The 24,790-nt window shown below is 40.6% G+C and overlaps 1 protein-coding gene across 2 annotated transcripts in view; it reads left to right on the forward strand.

Annotated features, from left to right (window-relative positions):
* The first annotated feature begins 5,338 nt into the window (after positions 1-5,338).
* ATRN (attractin) overlaps positions 5,339-24,790 on the forward strand; it is a 193,821-nt gene continuing 174,369 nt past the window's right edge. For both annotated transcript variants that reach the window (XM_040247855.1, XM_040247856.1), the window contains exon 1: positions 5,339-7,874. In XM_040247855.1, the coding sequence (XP_040103789.1) occupies positions 7,504-7,874 (371 nt within the window). In that variant the 5' untranslated portion in view covers positions 5,339-7,503. The remainder of the gene's footprint in view (positions 7,875-24,790) is intronic.

Raw genomic sequence — 24,790 nt, forward strand, 5'->3', positions numbered from 1 at the left:
AAATAGAAAAACTAATAGAAAAATGGGCAAAGGATATGAAGATACAATTCACAAAAGGAGAGACCTAAGTGACCAATTAACAAATAAAAGATTAATCAACCAGTATCTACAACTCTGTTTTGGTCACCACAATAATTAACACCCCTTCCCCTAACAGCCCTCAATGGTTGACTGCAGTTGGTGTATAAATACCCTCAAATATTCAAGCCCTCTTGCCTCCTTGGAGTTTGTGTCCTACACCATTTCTTAGAGTTTCCCTTGAAACTAGCACTCTCTGTTGACTTTCCTTTCCTTCCATGTGTGACTTCCCCATATCTCTAACTGCTTCCTAGGATTACACCCCACAGAAACCTTGAATACTTGTCTCAGTGCTTTCTTTCGAGGGAACCGAAAGTAACATAAAGTTGTTCAAGCTCCTTGCCAGCATGGAGCAAAGTCTGACTCCTGGTAACTCTGTGAGGAATTTTCCTGGCATGAAAAAAACTTTCAGACTCCCTTGAAATGTACTTGGAAGAAAGGGCCCTGATGGTTTCAAAAGAGGCCTGAAGGTGAGGAAGCCCAGACCATGGCTTAGGCCCAAACTTCAAAGGTGACCCATGGATCTCTTGCAGTTCTCTGTCCTCTTTGAACCTTGTCCCTAACCCATGCCCTTGGCTCTGACTTGCTGGTGTTCACAGCTGAACTCTCCCTGTTACTTGAGCCATTTTTGATACGCTGATCTGGCTTCAGCCTGTTTAACTTGGGAAACACCACGATCTGGGCCACACCTTTTGTCACAGGCCAGGCTTTTGGTCAGCTGGCTTTGCATAAAGGGTTACCTGCCACTTCTCTCCGACCTTGGGGTTCTTGACACAGTCACAGTATAAGTGAATGTAAGAACCGCTTCACTGTTAGGAAGTCTGCATCGTTGCCAGTGGCTTCTCAGATGATGGGAGCTAGTGCCAGTGGTTCAGCAGCAGCATGAAATGGGGATCTCTGTGTAGGCATCCAAGGCCTTGATCACAACTCTGGCAGTAATCTGTATTAGGGCCTTGGGCAAGCTCTAGAAACAGAGATGGTGTTTCTAGCGGCACCAGGACAGTGAATTTTGATGAGAGTCAGCTTGGAGAGGCTTCGTTGACTACACTAAAGCCTTTGATGGTGTGGATCATGGCAAACTATGGAATATTCTTCAAGAGATGGGAATACCAGACCACCTTACTTGCCTCCTGAGAAATCTGTATGCAGGTCAAGAAGCAACAGTTAGAACCAGACATGGAACAATGGACTGGTTAAAAATTGGGAAAGGAGTATGTCAAGGCTGTATACTGTCACCTTGCTTATTTAACTTCTATGAAGAGTACATCATGCAAAACGCTGGGCTGGATGAAGCACAAGCTGGAATCAAGATTGCCAGGAGAAATAACAATAACCTAAGATAAGCAGATGACACCACCATTATGGAAGAAAGCGAAGAGGAACTAAAGAGCCTCTTGATGAAGGTAAAAAAGAAGAGTGAAAAAGCTAGCTTAAAACTCAGCATTCAAAAAAACTAAGACCATGGCATCTGTTATATCACTTCATGGCAAACAGATGGAAAAACAATGGAAACAGTGAGAGACTTTATTTTCTTGGGCTCTAAAATCACTGTAGATGGTGATGGTAGCCATGAAATTAAAAGACGCTTGCTCCTTGGAAGAAAAGCTATGACCAACCTAGACAGCATATTAAAAAGCAGAGACATCACTTTGCCAACAAAGGTCTGAATAGTCAAAGCTATGATTTTTCCAGCAGTCATGTACAGATATAAGAGTTGGACCATAAAGAAGGCTGAGCGCCAAAGAATTGATACTTTTGAACTGTGGTGTTGGAGAAGACTCTTGAGAGTCCCTTGGACTGTAAGGATATCAAACCAATCAATTCTAAAGGAAATCAGTCCTGAATATTCACTGGAGGGACTGATCCTTAAGCTGAAGCTCCAGTACTTTGGCTACCTGATGTGAAAAGCTGACTCACTGGGAAAGACCCTGATGCTAGGAAAGATTGAGGGCAAGAGGAGAAGAGGTGACAGAGGATGACATGGTTGGATGGCATCATCAACTCAATGAACATGAGTTTGAGCAAACTCTGGGAAATAGTGAAGGACAGGGAAGCCTGGCCTGCTGTACTCCATGGGGTAGCGAAGTGCCTGAACAACAACAACAATGGAATGTACAGTGCGGGGAAAGCAGTCAATAATCATATAATACCTTTAAGGCGATAGATGGTACTGAGACTTATCATCATGATCTTTTTGGAAGCTATAGAAATACCAATCACTATGTTGTACGCTAGGAACTAATACAGTGTTTCAGGTCAATTATACTTCAAAAACAAATAAGCTTATCATAAAAGAGATCAAATTTGTGCTTATCAGAGCAGGAGGTTGTTGGAGGGGGGTGGAATTGGATTGAAGGCATTCAAAAGGTACAGATTCCACATATTAGATAAATAAGTACTACAAATGCAATATGCAACATGATTAATATAGTAAACTCTCTTCTATGTTGTATATGAAAATTGCTAAGGAGGTAAATCCTCAGAATTCTGACTATAAGGAAAAGTATTTTTTCTGTTTCTTTAATTTTATATCTATATGAGATGATAAGATGATAGATGTTCTACTAAATTTATTGTGATAATTATTTCATGATGAATGAAAATGAAATCATCATGCTGTACACCTAAAATGTATACACTGCTGTTATGTAATCATATCGCAATAAATCTGAGGGGAAATGGCTTTAGTTTTGGGAAGCTCTAATTTGAAGTCATTCGTCATGGGTATACTATTTAGCAAGGACAATTGTCTTTTAATGCTATTACTGTTTTCATAACATTTAATCTACACACAGGAGAAGCTTTTTAGTTCTCTGCTGCTGCTGCTGCTGCTAAGTCACTTCAGTCGTTCCAGGCAAGAGTACTAGAGTGGGGTGCCATTGCCTTCTCCATTTTAGTTCTCTACTGTAGAAATTTGAGGAAGTGGGCGTGTTCGTCTAATAGAAATTTCAAGACCTCTGCATTTAAATTGGTTATTTCTTCCCAAGACTGGATTTTGTCCCTTGAGCTGATACAAAGGCCACTTTATATTTGTGGGGCTTGTTTATGGAGGCCACTAGGAGCTCTGCCATAGCTCTGTGCTCCCAGGTCAAGTGTCCCTAATTACTTTCCCTTAGACCCTGCTAGGAGAAGGCAATGGCACCCCACTCCAGTACTCTCGCCTGGAAAATCCCATGGACGGAGGAGGCTGGTAGGCTGCAGTCCATGGGGTTGCGAAGAGTCGGACATGACTGAGCGACTTCACTTCCACTTTTCACTTTCATGCATTGGAGAAGGAAATGGCAACCCACTCCAGTGTTCTTGCCTGGAGAATCCCAGGGACAGGGGAGCCTGGTGGGCTGCCGTCTATGGAGTGCACAGTTGGATACGACTGAAGCAACTTAGCAGCAGCAGCAGCAGCAGACCCTGCTAAGGATTATTGGGATATGTTTGTAGGTTGATCTATCCCTCATATGGGAGCTGCTACCCAACTGAGCTTCATTCCTAGAACCCTCCCAGCTGTGATTATTGGAAAGTTTCAGGATCAGTCTTTTCTTTAGGCAATATAGAACTTAACCAGTTAGGTAAGATCCTGACATCTGTAATCAGGGAATTGCTTCATTTCATGTAGACTAAAAATATAGTTTAGTAGACTAAAAGACCTTTGGCATACTAAAATATGTTGATATTTCAAACAGTTCAGAGCAAGGTCTTTTCATGCTTAGGGAATGTCAAACAGCTAATCAGATTGATCTTACCAGGGTAGCATTCCTCCTTGGTATATAATGCTCAGTAAATATTCACGGTACGTAGTAAACTGCTGCTACCCCTTCTAATTTCCTTTACTGGATCCACTTACTGCTGAGTGAAGGCTGCTAAATGAAACATGTATACAAAATGCTGGCCCTTTTGCCTCAGGGTGGGATCAACTCTATGGTACAATTCATGCTCCATAACTCTCCATAGGATGAGGCTGAAGTTCCAGATAAGACTGCATCCTTGATCAGCTACCTTCCCTGCTTTCTTCATTGTCTTTCTCCTAAGAGTACTCTCCCATTAAATTGTACACTCAAATTCTATTTCAGGCTCTGCTCCTGGGGAAATAGACCTAAGACATTGCATAAATTAAAAATTATAAAAAATCATTCATGTCCATGACCTGGAGACAACGCTATAATGCAAGCAAAGATATAGAAAATGATGACTTGAAATCAAAGAGAACAAAAGGACCACACAGAGAGAATGCTTTTCTTGAGGGAAAAAAACAAAAGCCCAAAAAACTAGCAGAGACTACTTCACACCATCTTAGTGGCAAATAACCTTGGCCATGCAGCTGTTAAGAACTATGTTATTTAGAGTCTGAACTTAGAACAGTTCCATATCACAGGCTAAGAATTCTTGACTATTGACTTTAACTTTTTGGGGACCTGGAGGTAGCTGCCTTGATAAGGACTAGTGGAGAAAAAGGTAGCATGGGATTTCAGGTAGAACAGCCACAGATCTAGGTGATAAGGCATAAGGAGTCCTGCATATGTACTTTCAGAGAGGCGGTGATCCCTTTCATTATGAGTGACTGGATGTTATAGTACCAGAACCCACTCAGCATTATATATAGATGACTATGGTTTTTCCAGGAGTCATGTACGGATGTGAGAGCTGGACAATAAAAAAGGTTGCACACTGAAGAATTGATGCCTTTGAACTGTGGTTTTGGAGAAGATTCCTGAGAGGTCCTTAAACAGCAAGGACATCAAGCCAGTCAATCTTAAAGGAAATCAATGCTGAATATTCATTGGAAGGACTGATGCTGAAGTTCCAATACTTTGGCCACCTAGAAAGCATTGATTCATTGAAAAATACCCTGATGCTGGGAAAGATTGAAGGCAAGAGGAGAAGGGGATGACAGAGGATGGGATGGTTGGATGGCATCACCGACTTGATGGACATGAGTTTAAGCAAACTCAGGGAGATGGTGAAGGACAGGAAAGCCTGGCATGCTGCAGTCCATGGGGTTGCAAAGAATTAGACAAGGCTGAGTGACTGAACTGAAGTCTCAGAGTAGCTAGACTTCTTTTAAGGAACCTGGATTTCCCCAGAGTATGTGCTCTGAGCTACTTAGGAGGAAACAAAAACTTCCTATGACCTAGACTCAAATTCTCTGCCCATCACTTCTATCATAGTCTATTGATTAAACAAATCACTAAGGCCACCCCAGATTCAAGGACTGGGGGATTAGTCCCCATCTTTCCACTGAAAGACTGTAAAAGAATTTGTAGCCATCTTTAATGCATCATACATAAAGTATAGGGGACTCTGACAACAGTATGGCTTCTTTCTCCTTAGAAAGAAAATATCAATACTTTCCTTCACAAGAAAATATTTTGTTTGTTTCTTAAGGACAAGATAATTTGAGCATGTTTGAAGGCTAAGGAAAAAGAAGTAGAGAAGGGAATAAATTAAGGAAGTAAGAAAAAGAATGTTTATTGCAGCAAGGTTTGAGAGCTTTGAAGCAAAAATAGCCATACTGCTGTTGTATAGATGCAAGCCATTTCCTGTTAACCTCATGTGTTGGGAAAGTCATGTGAAACTTCCCACCCTGGGCTCAGTCTTGCTGTGGGGAGTGGTGGAATAGGCTGGTTCCATTTCTGGCCTGGAGGAACATTGCTTCCTGAAGCCAAGGCATGGCTGCATGTCAGCCTGACCCATGATAGGGCCACATATTCCATTTTCCTGTCTCATCCGTACTTATCCCCATGTAGGACACTGTAGCAAAAACACAACCTACAAACCAGAATACCAGTGCTAGGGCCTAGGCTGAGCACCAGTTTCATGTAAAAATAGGAGGGATGTGTGGGTGGAGAGCCGGCTGTTGTACAGTTCAGCTTTACCAGGCTTCAGGGGGATGCAGAATGAGGAAGGTCAGGACCTGGATATATAAGGTACATCCTAGAATTTTAGAATTCTGCGCTCTATGAAGAGACGCTTCAAAGTGTGCGAGGGCCTTTCTTTGTTTCCTAGGGACTGCAAGGTGCCCAAACTCTGAGACAGCTGCCATGGGAGTTTCTGCCACAGCACAAGCCTTATGTCAGACAATGTTCTGGTTATCTGTTGGTGAGTAACAAATTTCTCTAAATTTGGAGGCTTAAAACAGAAGCCAGTGTATAATTTCTCAGGATTTTGGATAAGGCAAAGTAGGAAAGACTTGTCTCTGTTCTAGGTAACGGGGAAGTGCCCAGGTGGCTGGAACAAGGGCTTCTTTCTTCACTGACTTGGTCCCGCAGCTGGGATGGATTTACCAGATTTTTGTGTCTGGGATCTCAGTTCTTGGTGTTAATCGGGCTCCTAGTTTTCCTCCAAATGCTCTCTTTGTGGCACAGTGGAAAAGAAGCTGCAGCTCAGGACTTCAAGAGCTCAACATTAGGATTGCTGCGTTGTTCTTAAGGCTCAGACCTGGAACGTGCCCATCATCACTTCCTCCACTTTCTTCTTGGTTAAATCCAGTCACAGGTCCGTCCAGATTCCAGGGTTGGGGACCACACAAGGTTATACTGCCAGCAGGCATGTTTCATTGCGTATTACCAAAGTAACATACTACCTGACAAGAAGTGCTCTAGGAGCAGACCTGTGTGTTTAAAGCGGGCCGGGAGGCAGAAAGGGGGAGGCTCCAGTTCCTAATTTCACGCTGCCCTTTAGACTGGAGGGCAAACAGTGGGGAACAAGGTAACCCCAAACTTCCTCTACCGAATTAAAGGTGCGGGGTCTGGTTTGCTATTGAATCAGGCTGTATCAAGGAAAGCCTTGCTGTGTGTCTTCAGTTCTAGGCATTCATTGACCATAGGTTCTTAAGACATGTTGCTTCGTTAACACTGTATTACAAAGGTCAAAGCAGAGGCTCGCAGCACTCCTACAGTACCATAGCTAGCACCATATCGCGACTCAGACTCCTAGGCCCCTTCTGCCCCGCAGCGAAACTTGGGGTAGAGTGATGACTGGAGCCAGGGTCCCTGGACAGCAGCGCTCAACTCGGCCGGCTTGGCTTAAGAAGCGACTGGCTCCGAGCAACCAACGGGAAGAGGGTGCTTCATGACTGCTACCCAGGCGCGGCCGTGCTAAGCGAATGAATAGAACTAAAGCGCGAGAGCTCCCGGACACCAAGGTCGAGTGAGGCGGGGAGAACTCCTTAAACCCCACACACTGCGTCGCAGAGCCGCCTTCAGGGAAGCGCGTTCCAGATGACGCTAGTCCGCTCGCCCCGCCCACACACGCACGCACGCGCCGGCCCCGCCTCCCGCGCAGCTCTGGCCCCGCCCTCAGGATTGACCGCCCGAGCCACCGTCGGCACAGTCCCGCCCCGCACGGCCAGGCGAAGCTGAGCCGGCCGTGCGGTGTGTGAGTGTGTGTGTGTAGGTATATGTGTTCACGGGACACCGTCTCAGCCCCGGGAAGATGGTGGCGGCGGCGACTGAGGCGAGGCTGAGGAGGACCGTGGTGACACCAGCGCCCACGAGCAGGAACGGCAGGCGGTGTCGGGACTGGGACGCGACTAGAGCTGGAAGGCCGGGGCTGCGGACCGGGCTGCGCCTCCCACGGCGGCGGCGGCGCCTGCTGCTGCTGCTGCTCCCGCCGCTGCTGCTACTTCCCTGGGCGGCTGAGGCCGCGGCGGCAGCGGCGGCGGTGTCGGGCTCAGCCGCAGCCGAGGCCAAGGAATGTGACCGGCCCTGTGTCAACGGCGGCCGCTGCAACCCTGGCACCGGCCAGTGTGTCTGCCCCGCCGGCTGGGTGGGCGAGCAGTGCCAGCACTGCGGGGGCCGCTTCAGGTGAGTGGGAGGTAGTATCGGAGGTCGAGGCTAAGGGTCGCTCAAGACGGCCCCAGGCTGGAGGCGGATGCCCCACAGAAAGTGGTGAGAGGAAGGCTGCCCCATCGTGTTTCAGGACCACTTGCTTCCGGGAAGACCTTCGTCTCTGGCCTGGGGTCTTCGGTACTAGAAGTTGAAAAGGTGCTAGGCGAGGGTGGGGGCATCCCAAAGGGACGAAAGCTACGTGGGACGAAAGCTTACGATTCCGAAGAGTATCAAAGCCAATATGAAACTGGGCCTCTTTCGGAAAAAACGAGGTAAAAGAAAAGGTGAGAGAGCCAGCCTACCTTAACACTTCTTTTGAACATCCCCTCGTTCTCCAGGGTCTGATGAGTTCCCAGACTTACTGGAGATGGTGGGGTACTCGGAAGACACAGGGCCCTTGGAGAGATTTGTCGTCTGGAGATAGAAGGGAAACGGGTTGGACTGTGAGATATTAGAGATAGAAGAACCAGTGGTTACTGGCCAAAGGAAGTAAAGAAACTAGCTTTTGGACGCTCACTGGAGGCCGATTGGAACAAGGTCTGTCGTGGAGAGGGCGTCGAAGGAGGTTCCTATTTGCCCTGGTTTCTAGAGAATGTGGAGTTCTGAGTTGGCCCGGTTCAGGGCAGTACCTCTTGGAGAGATCATTCATTAATTAGTAGTAACTATTATTTGCTTTCGTTGTGCAAGGATTGCTGGATAATACAAATAGATTAGCCAGACTTTGGTCTCGTCCACAAGGAGTTTGGAATATAGCTAGAGAAAAATCTGTTGCATAGATAACCCTAATCATAAGGACTACATGCCTTTGGCTGATACTTGCTGAACATTTTTGATGTCAGATGTGGAGGAGTGGGGAAATAGGGAGAACAAGACAGACAGGGTCCCTACTCTCATAGATCTCACATTCTAGAAGGGAGAGAGACAGTTAAGTAAACAGACGAAAGAAAATAACAAATAATTTTATGGTAAATGCTGTCAAGAAAATAAGACAGGGTAGAGAATTATAACCAGTTGGTAACTTTAGGAGAAGGCACTCATTTGAAGTGACATTTGGTCTGAAACCTGAATGAAGCAAAGGAGTGGAGAAGGTGTGATTAGCTGAGGGAATGCAGGGATATTTTGAGGCGGAGATGACACAGATTTTGAACTTTTGAGGATAAGTAGGATTTGGAAATGTGGAGCTGGAAAAAAAAATTCCAGATGGAACGAAGGATGCAAACAAAATTGTGGAGACCAGAAGTGAAATATTCTAGTGGCAGGGTATATAGAGGAGAAATGTGAGAGAGAAGTTTGGAACAGTAGAATTATAGGCTCATGTAATGTCATATCTTCAGGGGAACTTGGAGAACATTGTGCAGATGAGTTTTTTGTTGTTTATGGAGAAAGCAAGTGATTTCAAAATAGATTTGTACAGTATGGCCAGCCTTGTACCCTTACTTAGGGTTCTGGGTAATATAATTCTGGCTCATGAACTACATTAATCTACAACAACTTGTTGGGGGCAACTCTGGATTATGTTATGAAATTACAGTGGTTAACAAGACAGACAGAGTCCAGCTCTATAGCTTACATTCTAGTTTGCAAGTAGTAATCAATTTCTTATCATTTTTCTTAAAGCTATGAAAGTGAAGAGAAGGGACCAAATGGAGGACTTGATTTAGTTTGGAAAAGTAAGGTTAGTGTTTGAATAAGTGGCTTTTGAGTTGCTATCTGAAGGGTGAAATCCCACTACCTACATGGGAGGTGGTCTGCTAAAGAGCCGGTGTGTACAGAGGCTTGGAGATGAGAGGGATCATTTCAGGATGGATAGAAAGCCAAGTGGCTGGAGCAGAGAGAGCAAAGGGAAGCATGGCAAGACTGAAGGGATAAGCAGGAACCAGGCCACGTGGAGCCCTGTCGGTTGGATTGAAAGTTTTGACCTTTAGCCTGTGAGCAGTAAAATAGCATTGTTCATCTTGTTTTCATGACATTACAGTCATTACAGATTGGAGCCAGAGCAGGAATGGCCTTTGAAGATGGGACCAAAGCATTTTGAATTTGAGCACATCCATGATCAAGTGAATGGATAGTTGGGTCAGAAGGGAATTTTTCAAGTTCTGAAAATTTGGGATGCCTTAGGAGGCAGTGGGGGCCCACAGGGTGGGGAGGGACATATGTTGCTAGATCAGTCTGGCTATAATGTTCAGAGAAGGTGGACTCATTTTAAGCATGAGAGATGATGGGCAACTAGATTGGAACCTTGGTGTGGGTCAGGTCAGGAGTAATGAAAACATAAGATAAACTGTAGGAATGGAGGGATAGGTGCTAGGTAGTATTATAGAGGTGAATGACTGATCTTTCTTTGAAACTGGCTTGCTCTTGGGAAGAGAGGGGGATGGTGAGGGAATGAAAACTAGATCCTATCTTAGGTGATTGAGGGGATGGTGATACCATTAACAGACGCAGGGACACAGGAGGAGCAGATTTGAGATGTTTGATTTTGCACACACTGAGGAGGGAGTACTTTCAGGATTTCCACCTGTGAGACAGGTGTAAGTATTAGTGTCATCTACATATAGAGAGAGCAGGTCCAAGTGTGCATGAGGACTGTCCAGAGGATTGGAACAGAACCACTTTCTAGGGGCATCAGGCAGTCTTGATACACGTTGTCTCAGATGGTGTCATGTGAGAGTGAAGGGGCTTCCCAGGTTGTTGTGGATGCTCCATTTGAGCCAGTTCCAGCTAGTGTCAGTGCTCTTTTCTGGGCAAACAGTTAAGGCCTTCATTCTGATAATTTCATTGTATTTTGTGGGCTTCTGAAATTTGCATTTTAAAAAATGAAAGTAAGAGAAACTTATGTCTATAGTCTTTAAAAAAACCTTCCATTAAATTTTTAGTTGTACGATTTTTTAGGGGAAGAGTGAAATGTTGGTTTTGAGTATATGTTAGTTTGTATCTTGATTTAACTTACAGACTTCTTATTAACCTAAGCGACATTAGAATGACTACCTTTCTGGTTTGGGTCAGCATCAAGTTGGTGTGTTTTTTAAGCCTTTAAGTTCCGTAAATCCTGTGTTACAATTGCTGTAGTAAGATATTTTTCATTAATTGAAAGGAACATAGGTAATAATAGGATTAGATTCACTAAAGTTATCACTGAGTCCATACTGCATGCCAGAGACCTGGCCAAACATTTTCATGTATATTGTACCGTTTAATCTTCAGGATAACTGAGGATGTTGTTTAAAATTTGGATTATTGTGTGGTTGTAATTAGAAAGTCAGTTCATTTTTTTTCCAAATGTAAGATACTGTAGAAATGATTAATTACAGAGGATAAGGTTAATGATGTCAGTTTAATAAAAATAACTATGAAATCTTTTGTGGATGAGTGCCACTTCCATTCATTTTTGTGTGATTCAGTAATCATGTTTTTCTACTTGTAATATCACTATCAGAGTTTTTCTTTAGAGGATAAATATATCCCATTAAGTTAGAAAGTAAAGATGTTAAGCTAAAAAAAAAAAAGATGTTAAGCTCATTTATGAAGTTAATATGCATTTAATTCTTTTAAGTTCCTGCTATGCAACTTTTGGGCAGGTGGAATACAATAACCTACTGAGAACCTTATGTGGTGGTTTAGTCGCTAAGTTGCATCCAACTCTTGCGACCCCATGGACTATATAGCCTTCCAGGCTCCTCTATCTGTGGGATTCTCCAGGCAAGAATACTGGAGTAGTTTGCTGTTTCCTTCTCTAGCACTTAGAGAAACAAAAGAGGGAAAATAGGTTTGTTGCAACAGGAAAGCTAGCATAAAAGAAAAATTAAATTCATTGAATCTGTCTGGCTACTGGTCTGAGGATATGCATATACTTTTGTAACTAGTGAAGTGAAAATTCTAGAAAATAAAATATGGTAAAAAAGGTAAAATAAATACTTACCTTGTTTATGGTAATTACTAAGAGGAAGTAATCTGAAGCCCTAAGTGTATGTTTATGAATTTTCGCAGTAGAATATAAGCCCATGAGGGCAGGGATTTTTATCTCTTTTGCTCACGGTTATATTCCCAGAGCCTAGAGCAGTGCCTGAGACATAGTGCTCAGTAACTATTGAGTGAAGGAATGAAATTCTGCTGTGTATATGTATTTCAAGTCATATGTATTATGACTTTCAGAAATGTACCTGAATGACTGCCATGTTTGTCTTTCTGTCCTTTTATTTTTTTTCCCCTGAATTTCATTGTCTTGTCTTCCAGTGTTTGCTGGGCATCTTTATTGGGATGTTGTGTTGTTACCTCATATTGAGCCATGTTGAAGACCAAACTTGTTATCGTTTTAAAAAAAAAAAAAGTGTTTTTTTAAAAAAAGTGTTTTCTTTTGTACTTTTTATTTCAGTAGCAAATCCTAGTTTAGATAACCAAAGATCAAAACTTAGGAGTAGTCTTTTGCTCTTTCTGTTTTTCTCTCTTCTTTAAAGTCTTAGAAATGTGTTCCTTTCTGTTGTTTCCACTCCACCCTAGTGTACCTGGCCCTTCGCCTCATTGCTGATCTGCCTCTGTTGCACTCTGGTTCGTTTCTTGCACCTCTGGAATCCATTCTACCCTGTGTCATATAATCCCCTGAGAACTTCTGTCGCTGTCTTGGTCAGAAATGTTCTTTTTTTTTTTTTTTTTTAACTCCATTATCTGTAAAATGACCCTCAGCAGAAGGCCCTAAAATGCTTTACATATAACCCCTTTTCCCTAACCCAACCTTTCTACTTTGTAATAGTTTTTCTGCATATTTGCTAAATTCATTACCCTTTTCATCCTATCCCCACATTCTTTCTTTTCTTCTTTATTATCTAGATTCTACCTCAAGGCCTGCTTTCAGTTTTCTATAATCTAGAATAGCCAACTCTCTGAAATCATGCTTGTTATCTTTTGAGATGAGCCATCGGCCTATTCAATTCATAAGTAGCTTCTGATTGATTACTATATGTTAGATACTGTGCCCTGACTTGAGGCTGTGAAGGTGGCTTAGAATCAAGTCTTGCTTTCCCCTTGAAGAGCTCGTAATTCTGAAGGGTTGATATTGTTAGCTATGTGCACAGGCTATTACAATTTAATAATATAAATGTGGGCAATATGTGGTACTGGACTATTGTGTGGTGGAGAGACTAACTGTGCTGTGGGTTCTGGTGGAAAGTGCCACAGAGAAGAGAACGTTTGGGCAGATCTGAGAAGTTTAGTGTAAATAGACAATCTGGGGGAGGACACTCCAGAAGGAGCAAAGAGTTTGTGCAAAGTCCCAGAATCATGGACTGTTCTTACTTGTGTTAGTTTTCTAAGGTTGTGGTACAAAGTACTATAAACTGGGTGACTTAAAACATCAGAAATTTAATCTCTCCCAGTTCTGGAGTTCAGAAGCCTGAAATCAGGTGTTGACAGGTTGATGCTGTCTCTTATGGTTCCAAGGGAGAATTTGTTCCGTGCTTTTCTCTTAGGTTCTGAAATTGCCAGCAATGCTTGGCATTCCTTGGCTTGTAGATGAGTCTCTTCAGTTTCTGCTTCCATCTCTTCCTTCTCACATGGCACTCTCCCTGTAGGTCTCTTCTCTTCTTGTAAGGATACCAGTCATATTAGATATGTGAATATGACATTCTCTTAAGTAAATCTGCAAAGGCCCTGTTACCAGATAAGGTCACCTTCACAGGTATGGTGTGGTTAGGACTTCAACATATCCTTTGCAGTGGCATAGTTCAACTCAAAACACTTAGAGAACTCAACGTAAATGGGTGTCACTGGAGCATAACTTGTAAGAGATACAATGGAAGGGTGTGAGACTGAAAAGTGTAATTGGTTTTCCCTTCTTAGCCACCTCCAGCTTCAAGGTGCATCCTTGACCTAGGCTAAGCCATCAGAGCATGCCACTCTCTGACTTTGGTGATTGTTTTGAAGTAGGCATGTGACCTAAGGTGACTCAATCAGAGTGAATCTCAGGACTTTTGCTGGAGACCTCTCTTCTGTGGGCATTTATGAAGGAGATGTGTTGCTGTCTTCTGTTTGTGTGGTGAGGATGTAGGGCCTAGAACTATTATAGCTAGCATTGTTGTTGTGATTGGAGCCCACTTGAGGTCAGTGCAATTCCTAGAAGAGAGGAGATAGTAGAACAATGGAGCTGGAGACCTAATGATATTCTGAATCTCTGGATAAGTCCTTGACTGAAGCTACACTTTGTGGTTTTATGAGGTACTACAGGCCACATTTTTCTTAAGTCAGATTTAGATTTCCTATCCCTTACAATATAGAACAATCCCTAATATACAGAGGGACATAAGCCAGATCATTAAAGTATTTTTTAAAATTAATTGTTTATTTTTGACTGTGCTGGGTCTTCATTGCAGTGCATGGGTTCTTTGTTGCTGCCTGTGGGTTTTCTCCAGTTGTGGTGAGCAGGGGCTACTTTCTGATGGTTTCTCTTGTTGCGGCTCTAGAGTTCACGGGCTTCAGTAGTTGCGGCACGTGGGCTCAGGAGTTCTGGCATTTGAGCTCTGGAATGCAGGTTCAATAGTTGTGGCTCACGGGCTTTGTTGCCCTATGGCATGTGGGATCTTAGTTCCTGGACCAGAGGCTGACCCTGTGTGTCTTTCATATGGGCAGGCAGATTCTTAACTACTGAACCACCAGGGAAGTCCTCGTTGAAGTCTTTATATTCCACACGAAGGAGTTTGGGCTTTATCCTCTTGTTTTGTATATTCCATTCTATTCCAAGCTGTGTTGTGCACCTTGCAGTATCTGAATTCCCTGATCAGGGATCAAATCCTTACTATTGGCAGTGAAAGTGAGGAGTCCTAACCACTGGACCACCATGATATTCCCTGTTTTTGTTTTTTAATTGAAGTATAGTTTATGTACAATATTATGTTAGTATCATGATTCCTATGATAGGTCTAGTAACTGTTCCCATACAAAATTACTACAGTATTATTGACCATATGCCTTATGCTGTTTATTATATGCATGCTTGCTCCGTTGCTTAGCATGTCTGACTCTTTGAGACCCCATGGATTGCAGCCCACCAGTCTTGTCTGTCCATGGAGTTTTCCAAGAAGGAATACCGGAGTGGGTTGCCTTTTCCTCCTCTAGGGAATCTTCCCAACCCAGGAATCAAACCCATATCTCCCGCATCTTCCTGCATTGGTAGTTGGATTCTTTACCACTGAAACACCTGGGAAGCCCCATAAATTGCATACCTGTGGCTTATTTATTTTATAATTAGGTGTTTGTAACTTTAAATTCCCTTCATCTGTTTCACCCTTGCTGCTGCTGCTCCTAAGTTGCTTCAGTCGTGTCTGACTCTGTGCGACCCCACAGACGGCAGCCCACCAGCCTCCCCCGTCCCTGGGATTCTCCAGGCAAGAACACTGGAGTGGGTTGCCATTTCCTTCTCCAATGCATGAAAGTGGAAAGTGAAAGTGAAGTTGCTCAGTTGTGTCCAACTCTTAGCGACCCCATGGACTGCAGCCTACCAGGCTCCTCCATCCATGGGATTTTCCAGGCAAGAGTACTGGAGTGGGTTGCCAACCTGGGCCTTATCATCTTGAACTTGATAACATGGTCTCAATTACTGACTTTGTAATGCTGAGTCTCCCAATGTTCCAGTCATGTTGGGCACATGATGCAAACCCTGAGTTACCACAGGCAGTGTTTTTAACTTGTTTCTTTGATTCTGCATAACTGGGATTGCCAACTTCCAGCTCAGGATCAGGCTGTTCTCACTGCCCTATACTTCAGCTTTTTTAAAAAAAATCTAGTTTCACATTCAAAGGCTCATTAATTGTCACTCTATTTGTGAATTGTATTGGATACACTTTCTGTCAGAATTCTATTTTTGACAGATGTCCAACTCAGGCAAACTTGAGACAAAAAGATAGAGATTTATTGGTTTATATGACAGAAAAGTCCAGGGATTATTGTTGGCTTCATGTGTGGCTAAATCCAGGCAACCAGTTAGTCTCTCTCCTTGCCTCTTTACTGGCCTCACTTGCAGGCAGGTTTTCTTCATGTGATGTCTCCAAAAAAACTAGAAAAGAGTAGCTCTTCCTTAGGAGTGAGTAACAGATAAGGAGGGGTGAGAGTCTCACTTGTCCTTTACTGAAGCAGTCACTGTGGCTCAGGTCCTGGGAATGTTCTGACCAATCAGACCTGAGTTGAGTACCTCTTGGAGATGGGGGTTGAGGTCCAACTCCATTAGATGGTATGAACTGAGAAGGGAAAGGAGAAAAGAAAACACACATAATGTTACTAGAAGATGGGTCCAGTAGCGGGCAGGTGAGGACAGTGACGCCCCTGCATATTTGTAGAACCTGCTATTTGGTGAATACTCAGTAAGTGTTGATGATGAAAGGTGAGAATGGTCTGGGAAATATTGTATTGTGTAATGAGATGCTGGTTCCCAGTTTTAGTCAGAAATGTATTCGGTGAGTGGCCCGCTATGTGGAATGTTGAGGTTACTGCAGTTAGAACTGCCCTGTGGTTAAGTGTAGTAGAGCCAAGTCATTGAATGGCAGTTATTGATGTCTTGATTTTGTGACAGGGAAAATAGGGAGGATTACGGGAGGAGGCAACAAAATATGTGCTTATGTTATATGAAGTTTTTATTTTGGGTGAAAACTTTATGTAAAATACTTAAATAATAGACCTTTAAAATTTTTGGCTAATTCCTGGAAGAGTTTTTTTTAGATGAATAGGTAAAAATATGTTCATTGAGTAAAACGAAAAATTTAGCAAGAATGTCTTAATATAATTGCCCGAGTTACGACAGGGGCTATCCAGGTGGCTCAGTGGTAAAGAATCCACCTGCCAATGCAGAAGATACAGGAGATGCAGGCTTGATCCCTAGGTTCGGAAGATCCCCTGGAGGAGGAAGTGGCAACCTACTCTAGTGTTCTTGCCTGGAAGATCCCATGGACAGAGGAGCCTGGTGGGCTGCAGTCCAGGGGGTCGAAAAGAGCTGGAAACAACTTAGTGACTGAGCACACACACAAATTATGACATGTTTGAAAGCAAGTATTTGACATTTAAACTTTACCTCTGTGAAAAGTTCCTAAGATAAGCAAATGCATTTACTACAGTATGGAAGACAGATAAATATACAGGAAAAAAGCAGACTATGTTTATGATCAAATAGTTTTTACTAATTATGACTAACTTATTTAATAAATTTGTACCATGGTTGAACAGAAATCATTGAGTTTTCTCTTTAAACACCATCTTGTTTCTAAAACTAAAATGAAATTGTGGTTGTACTTTCCAAAATAATTATATCTAGAAATTCATTAAATTAGTTTCTCATTTATAGTCTTTACCAATTTCTGTGATTTCCCAGATATATTTTGGCATAAGTGACTCTTAGTCACATACTATATACTAATCTAATCCTTTTTTTTCCTTCTATTTTTTTCCTTTTCTCCCTGTACTTTTAGACTGGTCCTTTGTTATTAGCCTGACGTTTTCTAATTTATCCCCCTCAGAGTGACTTTCTTTTATTTGTCTTGCTTTTTTCTTTTCCCTCATTTTATTAGTGTCATATACTTTTAACTGCCTTTTTTAAAACATGTGAGTCTCTGGTTTGATTTTATCCTTTTGGTTTTTATTCCTTATTATTTTTTTTAAGTACATTTTGGTGGTGGTGGTGGTTTGGTGGTTTAGTCACTAAGTCGTGTCCGACTCTTGTGACCCCATGGACTGTATTTACATTTACATTTTTACATGTTTTACAGGTTATATACTTACATGTTTATTCTTTTTGTCTTATAGAAGTTAATTTTAGTTATGGCTGAATTGCATCTTTATTTTTTAGAATTTGACATTAATAGTGTACAGTTATTAAGTTGAATAAATTTTCCAATTAATTCCTCTTGGTCCTTTTTGCATTCTAATTAAGAATTTTCTAATACGTTTACTAATAAGTCTCTAAGTATTAGAGGCTGAAATTGTGTCAGGTACTGTTAAAGGATGCAAAAGTAATCTCTGGACCAATGTTTCCTATAGTTTCTGATTCACAGATCCTTTCACAAAAATGTATAATCTTGTAGACTATCTTAGTTACACATTAAAAAATGTATCCTGTTTTTGACAAGATGATTTTAAATGGAGTTAAAAGTAATTTCCTATTAAAGGTTATAACATGCATTTTGAACACAGCTTGTAATGATATTCACAATATAAAAAGAAAAATTTGACTTTCCCCTCTTTAACATGTGGGTACATGTTGTTTAATGTATTTTTAGTTAATTGAGTAAGGAAAAACATTATTTATAGATGAATAAAAAGTGACATTTAATTTGGGGATCAGATGCATATTAAAATAGATACTGTATTTGGCTCTGCTTTATGCTTCAGGAATACGCAACTTTCCTGTCCTTATGTTTGTTATTCATGCACTTGTGCTCTAAAATTATTTTTAGAAATTTTTTTGGTATTATTTCTAAAAGATAAAACGATAGTGGTTTTTAGCTGTTTGTAAGCATTCCTTTACAAATAGCGTACTTCCTGTGTGGATGGTTTTTCCAAATTTAATGAAAAGGCCAAACTGGTGGTAATTGTCGCTTAATTTTCCCCTTTCACATTGGTTTTTCAAATATTGGAGACATCTTGCAAAGTTTCACAAGGATTTTGATCAGAAGGTTTAGCAACATTATCTTGAGGCAAATTTGCAGAATTAGATCATTTCATACCCTTCCCTAACATATGTTTAAACATCACATGGCAGAGGTTAGTAGTTAGCTGCCTGTTGCTCTGGCTAAGCTGTGAGAAAATCACAAAGGGGAAAGAATAAAAGCAAAATCTAGCAATACTGCATAACCCAAATAAAAGTCCATTGGGTTGATTAGTTGGGGTCGTCATACCCTGCTAAGCTAAGGAAGAACATAGTGTGGACCTTGGAATGCCGGGTCAGCGCAAGTTCAGAATGCTGCTTGTGCACACACTAAGATGTTTTCCCAAGGCATATGGGAGTCTGTGACCTCCAGCTAGGTGATGGCCCTTGTACAAGAGAATAACAAAGATAGTTTAATCAATAAAATGGGAGACGTGACCGGGGCCCAGGAGGCTGGCTTCATCGTAGCACAACAGATACTTTTTGCTTGCCAAGACACTCAATAAAGGTGATGTGGCTCCGAGGAACAGGGCTCTTCATCCAAGAGGTCTTGAGTCCCCCAGTCCCATCTTTAAAACTTTAATTCTGTCTCTAGTTTCTTTTTCCCAAACTGTGTTGACCACTTTCAGTCCCTCCCTGCCGCACTGGCCGCAGCATCGTGTTTTATGTGTCTCTTGTTCAGTCGCCCGGTTGTGTCTGACTTTGCGACCCCATGGACTGCAGCATGCCAGGCCTCCCTGTCCCTTACCATCTCCCAAAGTTTGTCCAAGTACATGTCCATTGCATAAGTGACGCCATAGCCACCTTATCCTCTGATGCCCTCTTCTCCTTCTGCCCTCAATCTTTCCTAACATCAGGGACTTTTCCAGTGGATTGACTGTTCACATCAGGTGACCAAAATACCGGAGCTTCAGCTTCAGCATGAGTCTTTCCAGTGAGTATTCAGGGTTGATTTCCCTTGAGGTTAACTGGTTTGATCTCCTTGCTGTCCAAGGGACTCGTGGGAGTCTTCTCCAGCACTAGTTTGAAGGCATCAGTTCTTTGGCTCTCTGCCTTCCTTATGGTCCAGCCTATGGAAGAGATACAAAGAAAAATGAAATGAGCATCTGTGTGCCTGCAGCCTAGCTCTTCTGAATTTTCTTCATATTGTTATTACTATATAATAATAAAAGTTATATGATATAAAATATTATAGATGTCACCAGAGTCACTATATTGCTCCTCCCTAATTCTGTTTACTTTAACTCTTCCCAGAGGTAACTAGTGTGGTGAACTTGATGTTTATTATTTCTCTTGCATGTTTCTTTTTCACTACAGATGCACAAATACACACATATATATACACGCGCACACACAATGTCTTGTTTCCAAAAATAAAATCATGTTTTCAAACTTTATAAATATAAAGTAGTCATTCTATAACTTCTCGCCGCCCAACCTAGTTTTTCTGTGCTTTTGAGATGTTTATGTTGATAAAAGTAGTTCTAGTTGATTTCATAGCTATTAGCATTACAGAATTCCCATTTATTTACATGTTTTTCAGCTGCTGGGTATTTAGAGTTTACCATCTTGTGCTGTTACCAGTAGTGCTACAGTGAACATTTTTTACATATCTTTTTGCGTACCTGTGTATGTATGGTTTTTCTCTAGAGTTTTCATACTTTTGAAGCACCACCAAAATAACTGAAATCTTCAGTTTATTTCCTTGAATACTTTTAGGTTGATGTACAGTTGACATACATCATTTTTTTAAAAATGGCTTTATGTAGTTGCCAAGAATATAATTTCTGGTGTATTACAGAGTTACTGAAAAAAAAAACACATTATATTACTTTGCAAAATTTATTTGGCACATGCAAATTTTATACCACTTTGTTGACCTTTCTCATTTTTTTTAAAAATACGTATGTAAAATAAATAAAAATACGCTTTGACAGTCTATTTTGCACTGTACCCTCCCTGCCCTTTTTTACCTAATTCCATACAGTTTTTTCCATCTGGGTTACAAATTCTGTCCACTGATCTGATAAATGGATAAAACTCACCATTTTAAAGTATACAATTATATTATTTTTAGTATACTCATAAAGTTGTGCAGCCATCATCATTATCTTATTCCAGAATATTTTCATTGTGCCAAATAGAAACCCCATGCCTGTTAGCAGTCACTCCTGATCCTCCTTCCTCTCAGTGCTGAGACAACCACAACCTTCTTGCTTTTTGTGGATTTTCTGTTCTAGACATTTCATGTAAATGTTATCGTATGTGGTAAAAGACTGACTTTTACTTAATGTAATGTTTTCAAGACTCATCCATGTTGTATCACATATTAGTATATCATTCCTTTTTTGGCTGAATTGTATGCATACCGCATATTATTTATCCAGTCATCAGTTGATGGACATTTGGGTTGTTTCTGCCTTTTACCTATTATGAATAATGTTGCTGTGAACATTCATGTATAAGTTTTTGGGTGATATATGGGTATGTCTCTTAGGTGTTTTCCTAGCAGTCAATTGCTGGGTCATATGGTAAATTGATGTTTACTTTTTGAGGACAAGCCAGACTTTTTCATAGCAACTGTAACAGTTTACATTTCTAATAGCACTGTGTGAGAGTTGCATTTTCTCCACATTCTCATCAATACTTATTTTCTGAGGTTTTATTCATACATTCATTCACTCATTTATTCATTTTTTGTTATAAAATTATTTGTATAAATGAGTGAATGGTCATCTTAGTGAGTATAACTGATATCTCATTATGGTTTGGATTTATATTTCCCTAATGAGTATTGGTTCTTAATATCCTTTCATGTGCCTCTGTGACCATTGGTATATCTTCTTTGGAAAAGTGTCCACTCAAGTACATTGCTTTTTAAACTATTTGTCTTTTTATTGATGAGTTGTAAGGGTTCTTTATATGTTCTGGATATTAGACCCTTGTCAGATAGATGATTTGCAAATAATTTCATCTCATTTTGTTTCTTGTTTTTCTTAAGAACAACCTTGATAATGCTTTTTGATATACAAAAGTTTGAAATTTTAAGGAAGTCTAGTTTATTTTTTTCTGTTAATCATCTTTGTTTATTTTTCTCCTGTGGTATACAGTAGATTCTCATTAGCTCTCAGTTTTATACATAGTAGTGTATATATTGTCGATCCTAGTCTCCTGATTCATCCCACCCCACCTCCTCTTTGGTATCCATGCATTTGTTCTCTATATCTGTGTCTCTGTTTCTGCTTTGCAAGTGAGACCATCTTTTTTCTAGATTCCACATATGTGCATTAATACGTGGTATTTATTTTTCTCTTTCTGACTTACTTTGCTCTTTGTGACAGTCTCTAGGTCAGTCCCATGGGCTATACAGCATGGGACCCCATGGACTATATATATAGTTCATGGAATTCTCCAGGCCAAAATACTGGAGTGGGTAACCTTTCCCTTCTCCAGGGGATCTTCCCAACCCAGGGATCGAACCTAGCTCTCCCACATTGTGGGCGGATTCTTTACCAGCTGAGCCACAAGAGAAGCCCAAGAACACTGGAGTGGATAGCCTATCCCTTCTCCAGCAGATGTTCCCAAACCAGGAATTGAACCGGGGTCTCCTGCATTGCAGGTGGATTCTTTACCAACTGAGCTATCAGGAAAGCCCTTAGGTCAATCCACATCTCTGCAAAGGACCCAATTTAATTCTTTATTATGGCTGAGTAATATTCCATTGAAGAGTACCACATCTTCTTTATCTGTTCCTCTGTTGATGGACATTTAGGTTGCTTCCATATCCTGGCTATTGTAAATAGTGCAGTGAACATTGGAGTGCATATATCTTTTTTGAACTACCCACTCCAGCATTTTGGCCTGGAGAATTCCATGGACTATACAGACCATGGGGTCACAAAGTGTTGGACAGGACTGAGCGACTTTCACTTTTGCTTTTCTATAGTTATATCCCCAGGAGTGGGATTGCTGGGTCATGTGGTAGTTACATTTTTAGTTTTTTAAAGAACCTCTGTACTGTTCTCCTTAGTAACTGTATCAATTTACATTCCCACCAACACTGTAAAACGGTTCCCCTTTCTTCACATCGTCTCTGGCATTTATTGTTTGTAGATTTTTTGATGATGGCTGTTCTGACTTGTGTGAGGTGATACCTTATTGTAGTTTTGATTTGTATTTCTGTAGTATTAGTGATGTTGAACATCATTTCATGTGTTTGTTGGTCAACTGTATGTCTTCTTTGGAGAAATGTCTATTTAGGTCTTCCACCCATTTTTGGATTGAGTTATTTTTTTGATATTGAGCTGCATGAGTTGTTTGTATATTTTGGAGATAAATCCCTTGTCGATGCTTTGCAGATATTTTCTCCCATTCTGTAGGTTGTCTTTTCATCTTGTTTATGGTTTTCTTTGCTGTGCAAAAGATTTTAAGTTTAATCAGGGTGCACTTGTTTTTGTTTTATTTCATTACTCTAGGAGGTAGGTCAAAAAAGATCTTGCTGATTTATGTCAAAGAGTGTTCTGCCTATGTTTTTCTCTCAAAGTTTTATACGATCTGGCTTTACATTTCAGTCTTTAATCCATTTTGAGTTTGTTTTTGTGTATGATATTAGAAGAGTGTTTTAATTTCATTCTTTTACATGTAGCTGTCTAGTTTCCCCAGCACCACTTATTGAAGAGACTGTCTTTTCTCCATTGTATATCCTTACCTCCTTTGTCATAGATTAGGTGACCATATGTGTATGGGTTTATCATTGGGCTTTCTGTCCTGTTCTATTGATCTATTTTCTTTTTTTGTGCTCAGTACCATGGTCTCTTGATTACTCTAGCTTTGTAATATAGTCTGAAGTCAGGGAGCCTGATTCCTCCAGCTTTGCTTTTCTTTCTCAAGATTGCTTTGACTATTTGGGGTCTCTTGTGTTTCCATACTAGTTGTAAAATTTTTTGTTCTAATTCTGTGAAAAATGACTTTGGTAATTTACATTGTAGATTGCTTTGAGTAATATGGTCATTTTCACAATATTTATTCTTCCAATCCAAGAACTTGGTATATTTCTCAATCTGTTTGTGTTGTTTTAGATTTCTTTCATCAATATCTTACAGTTTTCTGCCTTCAAGTCTTTTGCCCCCTGAGGTAGGTATATTCCTAGGTATTTTGCTCTTTTTGTGGTAGTGGGAAGTGGGATTGTTTCAAGTCTTCTTTCTGTGTATTAATTTTTTATCCTGAAACTTTACCAAATTCATTGATGACCTCTAGTAATCTTCTGGTAGCAGCTTTAGGATTTTCTATGTATGGTGTCATGTCATCTACAAACAGTGATAGTTTTACTTCTTTTCTAATCTGGATTCATTTTATTTCTTTTTCTCAATGATTGCCATGGGTAAGATTTCCAAAATTATGTTGAATAATAGTGGCGAAGTGGACCCCACTGTCTTGTTCCTGATCTTAGAGGAGATGTTTTCAAGTTTTCATCAAGAATGTTGTTTGCTGTGGATTTGTCACACATGGGCTTTATTTTGTTAAGGTAGGGTCCTTTTATGCCCACTTTCTGAAGAGTTTTTGTCATAAATGGGTGTTGAATTTTGACAAAAAGCTTTCTCGGCATCTGTTGAGATAATCATTTGTTTTTGTTTTCTTAAATTTGTTATTGTAGTGTATCACATTGATTGATTTGCATATATTGAAGAATCTTTGCATCCCTGGAATAAATCCCACATGATAATTGTGTATCATCCTTTTAATGTATTATTGGATTTAGTTTATTAGTAATATTTTGTTGAGGATTTTTATGTGTATGTTCATCAGTGACATTGGCCTGCAGTTTTCTTTTTGTGTGTGATATGTTTGTCTGGTTTTGATATTAGGGTGATCATAGCCTTCTACAGTGAGCTTGTTCCTTCTGCAGTTTTTTGGAAGAGTTTGAGAAGGATAGGTGTTAACTCTTCTCTAAATGTTTGCCATTAGGTTGGTGATAATGTAATTGTGGATTTGCATTTTTGAACTTTGCCATTTGATATTGGAATACATTCTTAAATAAATGTGGTTGTGTTATAAATCTTTTAAATGCACATTTCCCCCTTTATGTTTTGGTTATTACTTGCTGTTTATTTATTTATTTTTTTAAATTTATTTATTTATTTTTAATTTTTACTTTACAATTTATTTTAGACTACAGAAATGGTATTAGACAAAAAGCAAATTCGAGCAATTTTTAAATTTGAGTTCAAAATGGGTCTAAAGCAGTCAAGACAACTCACAACATCAGCAACACATT

The sequence above is a fragment of the Oryx dammah genome, unplaced genomic scaffold, assembly GCF_014754425.2.
Source record: "Oryx dammah isolate SB20612 unplaced genomic scaffold, SCBI_Odam_1.1 HiC_scaffold_10, whole genome shotgun sequence".
NCBI lineage: Eukaryota > Metazoa > Chordata > Mammalia > Artiodactyla > Bovidae > Oryx > Oryx dammah.